General features: G+C 54.7%; 1 protein-coding gene across 12 annotated transcripts in view; it reads right to left on the bottom strand.

Annotated features, from left to right (window-relative positions):
• The window catches only part of CASZ1 (castor zinc finger 1), a 243292-nt gene that overhangs the window by 51648 nt on the left and 178045 nt on the right, over window positions 1-13599 (bottom strand). For 11 of the 12 annotated variants that reach the window (XM_054222318.1, XM_054222316.1, XM_054222314.1 and 8 more), the window contains one exon: window positions 765-1334. In XM_054222318.1, coding sequence (XP_054078293.1) covers window positions 765-1334 — 570 coding nt within the window. Of the gene's footprint in view, window positions 1-764; window positions 1335-9665; window positions 9878-13599 lie in introns of those variants that run through there. The other variant, XM_054222313.1, reaches the window with a different exon arrangement.

The following is a 13599-nucleotide window of genomic DNA, read 5'->3' as shown; positions in this document are numbered from 1 at the left end:
GGGGCACCTGCACTGGTAGGCCAACCCGGGACAAGTGACAAGGACACCAGCTTCCTACCGGCGGAGGGCAGCGACCGGGGCTCGCCGGGTCCCACGGGGGACCATCCATGCCCTGGCACGGCTCGGCCTCCCCCCGCGGGATCCCCTCCCGCCCAGCCCCCCGGGAACGCCGCCGCCTACCTCCTGCCTCCCGCCGCGCCTTCCAGACCCTTCGCGCGGGGCGGGGCGTGGCCGGGTGCGAGTCCCACCGCCCCAGATGCGCGCGGCCCCGGCCTGGCCCGGCCCGGCCGCTGCACCCCCTCCGCGGGGAGGCCGTGCCTGCCTGCACAGCCCGCCGTGTGTGTGTGTGTGTGTCACCTGGGATTTGCCACAAGGGCACCCTCTGCTTTCTGTCCCCCCCTCATGTGGAAATACACGGCCAGGAAACTGTCACACCCCACGGTGATCTCGGGATGGTGTGAAGGGGGCTGCACGGGGAGATCTACTCTGCCAAGGGATCCGTGGTCTGGGAAGAGCCACATCCACCCCAACAAACACCCTTCTTGGGAAGGGGAGGTGGAAGCAGAGGCAAACTCATGGTCCCAAGACCGAAATGACAGGTCTCTGCAAGGGGACCAGGGCTTCCACCTTCCTCCAGGGCTTCCACCTTCCTCCTTGGCTGCCAGATGCAGACCACATCCAGCACGGACACACCGCAACAGCTTCGCCTGCCCCACAGAAAACGCGACCGTGGAGCTGCCCCATGGAGGGGGCAGAGGGCTTACCTGAGGTGGTTCCTCCCCCCAGCTTGGAGCCTGTCTCGCCACTGGAGGACCGGTAGGCATCATCCTTCGAGGCTGGCCCGTCTGAATCCCTGTCATCCAAGAAGTTGCCATCCTGCGAGCCCCTCAGAGCATCTGCTTCATCCCCGTTATCTTCCTCATCACTGCAGCCCTTGGGCTGCACCATGTAAACCCCTTCAGGGGGTACCTCCGCGCTCTCGGCACCCTTACATTCCTTGCCCTCCGCTCGCCCCAGCAAGGGCTCCTCGTTGTATTCCCCATTCACCCACTTCTCAATCACCTCCCTCCTTTTGTCCTCCTCGATCTTCTGCACGCGGCTGAGTCCATCTGAAAACTCTGTCCCCAGCTCCTTGGTCCCAGGCTGAGGCAGGTCCTTGTTGCTGCTCTCCCGCTGCGGCCCCTTGTCCGCTCGTGCCTGTTCGGCTCCCCCGTGGTCAAAGACGACCTGGCGGCTCAGCTTGGCACAGATTGCATTTAGCTTCAGGCCGCCTTTGCGCTTGGCAGCCATTGTGGGTTTTCCTGAGGTTGCGTCAGTGCATATAGTTCTTTCAGCTGGAAAGAGAGAGGGTAAAGAAGCAAGGAAGGGCATTAGTGGGATCAGACAACTTGAACCCTAAAAGCAAATGGCTGGTCCCAACCCAACGGGCCTTCAGGCATGGCCAGTGTCATCCTCTGGAAGGTGGGACTGCCATTGGTTTCCTACGCTCTGAGTGGAGCTCAGCCAGCAGAGCCCAGTGAGGGGCACGCTCCGAACCTGCTGGTACCAAAGGATGCCACTGGCCTCAAGAAAGAGGCACATATTCATGGGGGAATTGAACTGGGCTCAAAAGGTCCAAACATCTCAGGCAGGTGAATGTAGTCTGTTCATGGACTCCTGGCTCAGGCTGGATATGAAGTCTGTTAAAAGCCTGACTTGCTCTCTCCTTCAGACTGCAGCACCACCTGCTTTACGAGCCCAGCTCCATCCCAGATGTGCTGGCTGCCAAAACCACACCAGCCAGTACTGCACCCCAGCACCTGTAGCAGCTTCCCAAGCCTAACCCTAGAGACGGCGAGGAATTCACTTAATGGGGTTTACACATAGTCTCAGAGAAGAGAACCAGTATGGACCAGAAGGAACCAGTATGGAGGACAGGAGCCCGGGCAAGTGCGAGCACTGGAGCACCAGACTGGTGTGCGGCAGTTGTGTGGGAGAAAATCGCCTTGGGTTGGTATCAGTTGATCAGGCCCCTTTGCCTGCTCACTCGCTCGCTCTCACACACACAGGAAATTCTGCTCTCACACTTCCCAGCACAATCAGCTAATTAGTGTGGGTTTGTTATTTTAATGTAGTTTATTCATATGTGACAGCTAGTAAAGGAGGGGTAAGAGAAAGTGGGGGGAGAAAGGAAGAAGGTAAGGTCTTAACTTCAAGGTCACAGAGAATCTTGAACTAAATGGTCCCTATCAGAGAGTCACTTGCATGATTATTGCACCAACAATTAACAAGACTCAATCACAAATAAAAGCAAAAAACTGATTCTAAAGCAGCTGCATTGTCTCATTTCCCTCTTTATTTATGATACCCCCGAGAGACACCCAGACTAAGAAGGGTTAAAGGTCCCAAGGCAAGAAAGGACACACAGCCTGGCTCTTCCCAGGGGTGCAGTGCTGGGACAGACCCTGCTCTGTGTCCCAGGGCTCAGGAAAAGCACCCGGTAAAACGCCTGCCAGGCACCCGCGACAGTGGAGTTACTGTAGGGACGTTGCTGGAGATCTCTTGGACTTCATGTCTTGCTGAAAGAGGGGCCCATCACACGGAGAGCCAACAGAAACCACGTCCAGACCTTGAATGGTGAGAACGGGTTCCTCCACTGCCCAGGAGTCCCTCGTGGCAGCCCAGCCCACACCTCCCTGTCACCAGCACAGAGGTGCTGCTCCACAGAAGCACGGTGAGATTAATCAGACCCCCTACAATGCATCCAGAAGCCATCGTGACAGCCCCTAATCCCATAACATGACAGCCCAATACAAACAGACTGAAACTTTAGACCTCCTGTCCAAGAGCCAGAGAGTGGCTGCTTAGCGTAAACTCCTGACAGCTTCAGACACGCTTCCCTGTCAAGGACCGCAAGAAAAATAACCCCCCGACAAATATATCAGCCCCCCACACAAAGGGAGGCAAAATGTACTCCTCCACCTTCCAAAGGCTCACCCCCCCAGCACTAACACCTACATGCAATCGTGCTTTCACGAAGGGAAAGCACACGTTGCCCCCAAACACACAGCTCCCCATCTAGAAATGATAGCTCTTCAAGAGCTGTGCGTATGCGCTGGCACGCTCCATAAATGTAGTCATACACGTAGGGGTTAAAAAGTCCCACCTCCCCAAAATACATTACTGTACGTTTCCCCATGCGTTTCCCTTTCACACATTCCCCCAATACAGGCACGCAGTCCTCATGCATACAGATGGGCACCGTCAGACGCCCATGAAGCTGCAAAAGTCTCTGTGTGCTGGCACCTTCCTTTCCCATCACATTCCCACTCTATTTAGGGCAGAAAGTGAAGGCCCATCCTATGCGCAACTGGTACCACAGAGGGAATCTCAGGAGGCTGCTGTGAGCTCCAACTGGAGCCCGGCCAGGACACCTACAGCTCACGCCTGTGTGCTCGGGCAAAGGGCCAGCGGAGCCTCAGTGGCCACAGGTGGGGACGACGGTGGCTCCCGCCTGGTGCGGTGCCTGCCCAGGGCTGGGGCACCGGGTCAGCACTGAATCACCAGCACCGCTCTCCCCAACACTGCCTGGTGATTCCCCGTCCACCTCCTCACCATACCCAGCCCTGCGTAACTGGTGAGCTCAGTGCCGCTCGCAGCTGGAGATAACTGGGAGGCAGACACGCGGCAGCTCAAATCCCCACTGCCCTCCCCCTTTCTGCGATGAGGGCAGGTCCCATTATTTTGGTCTGGAGGTGCGCAGCCAAGTGCGTGCACCAGCCGGCAAATGAATATATAAATATTTATTCAAAGGAAGAGAGGAACAGACGTTCCCGAGGCTGCACTTGCCGCGTACGCAGCAACTCCAGGGAGCCTGCAACTTGTCTTCCATTCCTGTTCCTGCCTCTTTCCATCTCACGCAGAGGCTTTGCCCCTCTGCCTCCCCAGATTCTGGCCCCCAGCTCCTGCCCTTCTCCTCTGCATCTTTCCTGTCCCTTTTCCTTGTGTTTGGGAATTTTTTTAAGCACAGCAATGCTGCTCTTTCACAATTTGAGAATCTTTTCCTAAAGTTTAAGTTAAAAATAAAGTTCTGAAAACATACCTTTTCCATAAAACTAACCCTCCCAGAGACCTTCCTGACATGGGATCTGCCCTGTAGTACCAAGGCTCTTACGTATCTCCATTCCACCTATGCACGTATGGCCGCAGGAAATCAGAACTCCCAGCTGCGTCTGCCAACCTTGCAACCAACTCTCCACAAGCCCGGACACATCATTTTATCTTTCCATTGCCTTATTTCCTTGTCTGTGGAATGGGAAGGACATCACCTATACGAGCATTTCTATTCCCCTCTTTCAGCCTGTCAATTTTCAAAGCAGAAGGGAACCCCTTCTCCCAAAGACAGGCTGAAGATGGCCATCAGCCGGAGGGGACCAGAGCATCCGTGTCTCGTTCACTCAGGTGGAGGGAGAGGAATTGAGCTGGCGAGTGAGGGACTCTCGTATCTGCCCGAGGTCGGGACTGCCAGGCAGGGAGGGACCCCCGAAGTCAGGCAGAGGCTCCTTCCCCCCAGGCCGAGCTCCCCACCCCAAATCACCCTGTGTCTCCATCACACTGTTTAAAGATTCCAGGCTAAGTAAACATCCCCCTTCATTTTCTTCGTCTAAATAGAAATGTTTTGATTTCGCATCAATCTGAGGAAGCCGTTTATAACCTGAGCCTGTCACACGGACTTTTCATCTCTGCCCAGAACAAACTCTCCCACATGCTCTATTTACACTGAGCACTTCCTCTGAAAACAATGCCACCGGGAGTTTACTCCGCTTGCCCCCTCCCCACACCCTGCGAGGAGACACCGGCTCCCCCAGCTCCGCACCCAGCCCTGTGGCATCTTGAGAGCAAACCTCCCTTTGAAGAAAAGGGATGCCTTGCCGCAGCCAGGCCTGGCAAGGACAAGGACAAAAACCACCTCGCCATTTGCCTGCCTTGTCACCCCTTGAACACGCTGCCAACAAGCCCAGGCACTGTCCCCATCGCCCCTCTTTCCCCCGGTCCCCACCCAGGCTCTCTCCTCCATGCAGTCCCCGAAGCAGCACTTTCTCGCCCACCAACTCCCCAGTGAGGTGCTGCCAAGGTGGGCACGGCTCAGCTCTGCCTCCTCCCAAGGGAGAATCACAGAATCACGGAATCTTCAGAGTTGGAAGGGACCTCTAGAGATCATCTAGTCCAACTAGAGGGGCTACGAGGGGTCACGGTGTGCGGGACCAAAGGGCTCTGCAGCGTGGACAGCAGTAGGGCAGCCCGGCCCAGGGGCAAACCGTGGTGCAAAGAGAAAATCTGGAATTGCAGGGAAAGGAAAAGCGAGCGGGAGTCTGGCTTTGGCTTGGGGTCAACGAAGAAACAAACCCCAGTAGAGGGGAGAAAGGGACCCGGCTATGAAAAAGGGGCGTGCGAGAGCTGGGTGAACCAGTGGAGGAGAAGGAGCCCTGGTTGTGCGGCAGGAGCTTACTGGTATGGGAAGAGCTGGTGGCGCAGGGGGAGCCCTGCTGGATGGGGCAGGAGCTGAAGAGGGGCAGGAGGGCCCATGCTGCGGGGAGAGGGGTGCTGGCTGGGGAGGGACGGCATGCTGTCACTTCAGAGGGACGGGTACGTCGAACAGATGGAGCTTTCATATTCCTATTGAAGAGTTTTAAGCCCAGCTGAGCAGCTCGGTTCAGGAGGGAGGTCCCAGTGCCAGCTTTCCAGGAGCTGCAAGCTCTCATTCGATTAATTATTAACGGCATTATTTGGGGCGGGCAGGGGGAGGGAAGGAGGACCGACATGCTGCACAGTCCTTTGCTTTTTTAACCAGTGTGGTGCAAGCTTGACTGGAGAGACTCCAGTCTGCCCGGGAGCCCCAAGCAGGGAGGGCAGCACGGCTTCCTGGGGTTGGGGGTGAGGATGCTGCGTGCCGGAGCCTCTTCACACTTGAGCTGCCATCCCTAAGACAGAGCCAAACCTTCACAGCAGAAGGCTGCTGGGGCATTGGGAACGTGCTTCCCCAGAGCAATGCCCTGGCGGTGCCCAGCCACACGCCGGGAGGAGGCAGGGAAGGCAGCCAAACCCGCAGCCCCTTCCAGAAAACACTTCCCCTCCAGCACGACGACTCATGCATTATCCCAGGCAGGGCCAGGGCAAAGGCAGCAACAGCCCAGGCATGGCTCACAATGTGTGAGAGTGGATATAGTGTGTATATTTTCCCCTCTTCAGTTTATCAATAAAACATTTTATTGCTTTTAGCCCCGGAAATGACCTTGGATTAGTGGATGCTGTCTTTTCTGGCTGACCTTGGGGAGTTCAGAAAGGCTCTTTAACAACCTCCTCTGCCCTGCAAGCATGGATCCCGCCTGTGCGTGTCTGCGTGAAGCCGGGGAAAGCCCTCGGTGCTAAAGTTGGACCTGACAGGCTCCGGCTCAGCACTGGGCAGGGAGGAGAAGGAGAATCAAAGACGTGGGAGGAGAAATGAAGTGAGCAGCCAAGGCGTCCTTACGGAAGCGCTGCCAGCTACACTCCCTGCTTTCCCATCACCGTGAGGGCTCTCCCTGCACACCCCATCCATAAACCGTGGAGGAAAAGCTGGGGACTCTGCTCTGGTCCCCATGGCCAGCGCTGGTCAGAGTGCACTCTGCCTGCATTCAGCACTGCTTGACCTTCTCCTGCCTGCCACACTGGCATCTCCAGCTACTTTCCTCCTTATTTCCAGCTCCCAGAGCCTGGTTCAACCCTGGCCCAAAGGGGCAGAGACCAGTGCCAGTTCTCTTCAGCGAGCCTGTCCTACTTCCCTTTGCTCAACCTTTTCAGCTGCAGAGTGAAGCTGTTATTTTCTGGTGACAGTGAGAGGCAGCGTACAGAACCCAGCACTGGGCAAGGAAGGACAGAAGACTTTCTGAGAGGTGGGGGAAGCGACGGGGCTCTGGAGATGCTGGTATGCTGCACTGGGGCTGCCGGCCAGCTGGGCTGCTTCTGTTTCCCACCTGGCCACTGGCTGCTCCGGTGCTGCTGCCGGGGTTTCTCCAGGAGAACAGCTCATGAACAGAGGGAGCCCCCCCTTTCCCCAAACAGAAATTAGCCGCATTATCTCTGAATGGTGTGTATTTTCACTGCAGAACTGTAGTTATGGAGGGAGGGAATGGGACAGGAGAAACGGAGAGGAATTTTCCTCCTCAAGGGAACAGAAAACTACGATCAAAGAGGGCTAGCGCTGAGCTCTGAGGCTGAGCAAGGTCCCCGCACACCGCAGGGCAAAGCCAGCAAGGGTGCTGCAGCAAAGCGCATCCCGCCAGGCAATCCTCCCTGCTGCCTTCCCCCATTAACACAAGCCTCCCTTTCCAGCCACGTCTTTTCCTGGTGTCCCCCTGCAGTGTCCCCTAGTACTGGGCACAGAGGGTCCCCATCCCCTCCTGCAAACGCCCCTGACTCTTCTGCTGTACACAGGGACAACCTTCCCTGGCATCACAGCCCCGCAGGCTCTGCCCTGGCACAAGATCCCCTCCCCAGAGCACGTCCCCAGCCCCCAGGTGCCCGTTTTCTCCAGCCGCGTTCTCCTGGAGAGCGAGCCCTAAAGTGTTAACGGCGATTGGTGAAATGGCACAGCAGATTGCTACAATAAATAATTTACTGATATTTATAAATATTCAAATCAGCAGGCTTCAGAAATTGAAAGGGGGGGGCTGAGCTGACGGGGAGGAGGGGTGTTTAGGGAAGGGAGGGGGGGCTGACATTAATTCCCAAGCTCTCCAAATTCATTTGAGAACTGTTTCTCATTTCAAACAAATATTAAATCTTTTGGTGTCAAGCCTCCAAAATAAAGTATCAAATAGAAAGTCACCACCCTCTTGGTGGCCGATGCCTTGTCTGCCGTGATGCTGGGCACCTGTGGCCCTGTCCCCTGGGACACCCAGCCCCTGGGGAACGACGGCAGCCTGTACCAGCGAGGAGCCTGTGCGAGAGCAGAACCCACCCAGCCACAGCTGTAACGCAGCCCACCACCCCACCGACCATCATCTGAGACAGGAATCCCTGTTACTATCACCTACAAGACCTTGCCTTCGTCTTCCAGCGAATTTTCTAAATCCCATTGGGAAGAAAGGGCTGAACGTCGGCGCAATGAAAGCGGAGCCAGGACTCCCAACTCCACCCCGGGGACATGGCCTGGTGGCAGGAACAGAGCAGGGGGTCAGGGCTCCTGACTTTCACTCCTTGCTCTGGAAGGGAATTTGGTTTTAGTGATTTAAGCTGGGGGTTAAAAGCCAGGAGTGCTACCTTCCAGCCTGGTTTCCAATCATGGTGTAACTGTCAGCCTCCCCAGCTTCCTATGCCTTAGTTTCCCCATGAAGAAGAGGAGGAGGGATGATGGGAGGATGACTACCCACCCCGTGGGCTGAACCCAGCCACGTATACTCGGTGCTTTGGGGTCTCCGTATCAGCACTCTGTCACTGTGCTGGATTGTTACTAACTGAGTCTTTTCCACCTCTGAGCATCCTACTGACCCCTCAGATGGCCGAGGGAGATGATCCTGTGTCCTCCCTTGGACCACCCCATTGGTAACGCGAGGCTCCAGCATGGGGTGAATTTCCCCTAGATGAGTAATGGCTTTTCTAATGCACGGGCAGGCTGTCAGCTTCCCTACTCCCAGTGTTTTATGGGTTTAACTGAACGGCTCTGAACTCCCTAGTAAGAAATAAAGTTATCCCTCAGCGTCCCTTCTAAACATTTCACTCAGTGCAAACGGTGTTTAAGAAAAATGAGGACATATTTCTTCTTAAGGATGCAGTATCCCCCTTCAGAGGCCTAATTTATGCCATATATCACTGGCCAGGGAGAGAAAGGCAGCACAGACCTCACACTAGGAGTGAGCTGGCCCGAGCACAGCCCAGGCACAGCCGCTGCTGCTGCAATGGTGCAATGGGCTGCAACTCAAAGTCCTCCAGAGTCCGCAGAGTCCCCGCTGGAGAGCAGAGCCTGGCTGGCAGGCAGCAGAGCAGGACGGACACCTGCTAACACTCAGCACTGCGCTGCATCCTCAGCTGCCGCATCGGCCCTCTCCCGCCGCAGAGACCTCCTCACCTGCACCCCCCCAGCCTGCGTGGACCCCGTCCTCCTCATCCCATACCAGCTCAGACCCACTCGGGGCCTTTCTCCCCTGCACAGCTGAACTGCGACAGCCTCCACACTGGCCCCGCTCCCTTGGACCACGCTGGTCCCCTCTGCGACACTGCCTTCTCACCTGCCGCTGACCTGCTCTGCTGCCGCTCGACCAGCTCTTCACAGGCATTTGGCACAGCTGGTGGGGAAAGTGGTTCAACTGAGAGCAAGGACAGGACTAATCCTTCTTCACAGCTCTTTAGTAACGCACGTCTGAACCTTTTCCTGAGCAGATCTCAAAAATGATCCTAAATGTGCTTTGATCTTGTCTACCCCCAGCCTCCTTTACTCTGAGAGCCGCCAAGGCTCTACCGCTCGCCCCCGGGTGCTGCGGCAAAGCTCCTTGCCTCTGCCCTTCCCTGCTCTGCACTCACGGACAAGAAATAAGCCCCTCTTCCTGTGTACAAGTAACACAGGGGACTTCCAGAATTAACAAAAGGAGCAGAGTGGAAAGAAGAGGGGGAAAAAGCGAGCAGGTTCTGCGCCCTGCCCTGCTACTGACCTGCTGCTTCTCTTTGGGCAAACAACATCACGCAGGCTCCCCTTCTGCCCTTGACCTGCTGGCTCTCTTCAGATGGTCAGCCATCTGGGCAAAGATTTCTTGCCTATTTAGCGGGCCCAGTATCTTGTTTGCAATTTCAGGTGCTACTGCAATTCAAGTAACAGCAGAGGAAAGGCACCAATTCAGGACAGTTTGAAGCTCAGAAGTCCCTTGTGTCCTGCAGCCAACTTTCTAGTTCATCTGTCAATGCAGCATCTTTGATGAGACATTTCAACAGTTTCCTCCTCTTGGTCCCATGAAAACCTGCTCTCAGAGCTCCAGCCTAATGCAGCGAGCAGGGTCTCGCTGCTCCCCAGGCTGAGAGGCTGCTCCCTGGGAGCCTTCTGTCTTCAGAGTCTTTCTTTCAGATAACATAAAGCCAAGAGGCTTTTCTCTTCCAGTTTCTCCTCCTTGCCTTATTTATTTATTTATTATTAATTTTTTAGTCCAGTTAAAAGGTTTACTATCTAGACGAGCCTAAGTGGCCTCACTCAGCCTAAGTAACTCTATAAATCAAGCAGAACTGCTAACATCTACATCACAATCCCGCCATCAATCTCCCCACAGGTTGTGAAGAAAACCGAGGGGAAAGATGCAAAAGGGAGAGTGGAGAGTTATAGCACATCACCACCAGGTCCCTGCAGGCTGGCTGTGGCCCTTGGAAAACTCCCTGTGAAGCCACACATGTTGTCAGGGCAACTCAACGCAAACATGGCAGCTAACTTCACCTCGCCATAAACACACACACACGCTCCAGGTGCTGTGCCAGGAGGACATGGTGGATGCAGAGAGAGGGAGGGAAGGGGTGGTGGAGAGCAGACAGGGCTGGGAAAGCCTCCGGAGCAGGTCCGGCCAGCCCATATGGGAGCCAGCTCTCAGGGAACGAAGAAGAAGAGACCAAGACATGAGCCCCTTCGAAACACTGCACAGATCCCCTTGTAAATGCTGAAAGAGGCAGGGCAGGGCGTGCAGTGAAATATCACGGTGGTACAGACGGAACCAGACTTAGCTGCAAGTACTTGCCGCTGGGGGAATAAAAAGGACCCGGGAGAGACAACCCATGTCTCTTAACGGATGCAGATTCAGAAGGCAATTGCTCAAAGTTTCATCAGTCCCTCTTGGTGACTGTCTTTAACACGTTACTTTATAGAGAACCCAAACTCGCCACGACCCAAGTCAGTGGAGAGCAGCTCCCTGGCTTCAGGCCGGGCTCAGAGTCATCCGTAATCAAGGGCAGGGGTTAAGTGAGCCACCTCCTCAAAAAGGGTCCCTCCAAACCCTGCTGGTAGTTGGTAGGCAGCTTAAAAGCAATTTGCAATCCCTTTCAGCACTATTAAGCTCAGACCCAACAAAGAATGCAGACTCCTAATTAATTGCAGTGGGAAGTCAGGAGCATAAATGGGAGTTGGGAGCCTGAATGCTTGTTGCATCACTGAGAAACACGGGGCCAGAAAAAGTTCATTATGGTGGTCTTTCTGGTCCTGCATAGTAAATCAGTGTGTTAGCCCGCATGAGGTGAATGAGGCCTCAGCAAGAGCTGTGTGACAGAGAGCAAACCAGAGCATCTTAGCCTTCCAGCTTGTGTTGCGTCCTCCAAACAGCTCCCTGAGCTGTATGCACGCAGGTAACGTGCACTCTGGGCTTGTTATGCAAAGGGCACACTCAGATCCCTTCAAGGTTTCTGTAATCCCCAAGTGGCGCTGGGAGTCTTTTGTGAACCCACAGAGCAGGCACCCATCGCAGGCAGCACTGGGAGTTCAGGGGCTCTTTAATCCCCGGAGATGCCTGGCACCTGCAAATACTGTGCAACATGCTTAGGAGAAATGCTTGTCCGTCCTGTTGCTGTGGAAAAGGCTTGGATCTGGGCAGACGAGAGCTGAGCTCTGGTGCGAAAGCAGTGGGTCATCCCTGAGCTAGTTAACTCAGCAGTCCTGTTGGGGCGACGTGGGGGAGAAACCCCCGGGCTGCACTGTGTGGGCACTCACCCCACGCTTCCCAGTGCTCACACCCACGCTAATTCTCTGTCTTGCCTTTTGCTGCTCTTTCTGCTGGTCATTAGGGCTCATCTTCTTATCTCCCTTGTCCTTGTGAGCCCATCCATGTGCTAGCGCTATCACTAATTGCAAACACCCATCAGTGGGAACACACACGTGTATAAAAACGTGGCGGTGCAGGTGCACATGCAGAGGCACACACGACCTAGCACGCAAACACACGCAATCGCATGCCCGTGCATGTGCTCGTGTATGCACACAGAACACACGCTAACGCATGCAAACGGCCGTGGACCTGTGACTGTACAAGTATTGCATCCGCACACTGCAGTACACTGCCAGAGAGGCAGCGTATGCACCTCCCCAGAGGCGCACACACGCTCGCACCGAGCTCAGCTCAGCCCCGCACACGCCGGGAGCACCCACGGATCCGCAGCCCACCGGCAGCCACACATGCGGACGCACACAGGCAGCTGCCCGTGCGAGCGCAGAGTACCCTGCATGCACTCGCACACACTCACACAGACACTCACACACGCTTTCAGCACAAGCCCCGCATGCCAGGAGCGGTTTATTCTGCAGCTTGGAGTGAGAAGACAGTGGGCTCCCGGCCGGACCCTGCAGACAGACTCGGCAGCAGGGACAGACACACTCCCCATCCCACCAAAGAGCCCCTCTTTACCCCCAGCCCATCTGCACCCCACACCTTAAGGCAAAAAGAGCATCGGTGAGTGTCTCATTGGAGCTGGCGTCCCAGCGGAGTGTGTGTGCCGGGCAGGGGATCTCTCCCTCTCCCTCTCTCTCTCTTCCACTCGCATCTTTTCATGAACTCTATTTCTCTTTCCTTTCTGAAAACAACTGAGCTGTAAATACTGTTTAACCTTCTTCCCCCCTTCCCCCCTCCCCTCCGCACTATAAAAACACAAATATGCCATAACTCAGCTGGCTCAGCCGCCGCGCCTCCAACATGCCCTGCTCCAGGCCTCTCAGGAAGGTCATAACAAACGACTTTCCGATTCAGTGCTCCTGAAATAATTTTGTGTATTAAAACCTGAATCTGCACTTTCTGGACCGAAAGCCTCTCTTAATTATGGCAAGCGTCCTTGGGATGGACAGTGATCCTTCACTACGGCACCGCTAACCAACCGGAGAGGCTCCGGCTCTGGCTCCCCACCACCACCTCCTCCCGCTGCCCCCTCCCACCACCACCCAACCCACGGCCCCCCTTGCTCCCTCGCCCCCCCGCCTTCCCTTTGCCCAATCTGTTTTCAAAGTGTGTCTGTCCTTTATTAAATTGTTTTCTTTTCCACATTATCAGTTGCCATGGAGACCTCATCTCTCGGATTATTTGAATTTCATTATATCTATTGATTTGGGAGCATTTCATCTTTTTTATTGTTTTTCTGTCAATTTTCAAAACGAATAACCATCTAATTTGCGTCAGTGCTGATTATGTTTGTCCCTCAATAGAGGTCGGCAGCTGCGTCGGGGAAACAAATCAATGGGAAACCATCATAAACCTCCCCAGTACAATCTCCAGGATATGTGGGTGACATTCCACGCCTGCGAGAAACACTCATCATATCCAAACTTCTTTCTTTCTTTTCTTTTTTCTTCTCCCCTCTTTTTTTTTAATTTTTTTTAATTTTTTTTTATTTCCCCCTGGTAGCTAGTTCCGCTGGCCAGTGGCGGGTCACATTTAAAATCATATTTATTTTACACACAAACATGTACAATTTTGGACGCATCGCATTTTCAGACAGGGAGGGGACAAGGGACAAGAGGAGGAAGGAATATTTTTTTTTTTTGTAAGAAAGAAGGGAAGAAAAGGATGACGAGGGAAAGAAAAAGAGGAAAAGTGGATCGGGATTGCAAATTGCTTACTATGTTTTTTTTTTAAA

Source organism: Rissa tridactyla, chromosome 16 (genome assembly GCF_028500815.1).
Source record: "Rissa tridactyla isolate bRisTri1 chromosome 16, bRisTri1.patW.cur.20221130, whole genome shotgun sequence".
Lineage (NCBI taxonomy): Eukaryota > Metazoa > Chordata > Aves > Charadriiformes > Laridae > Rissa > Rissa tridactyla.
Note: the sequence above shows the minus strand (reverse complement) of the source record. Positions and strands in the feature narration are given on the sequence as shown.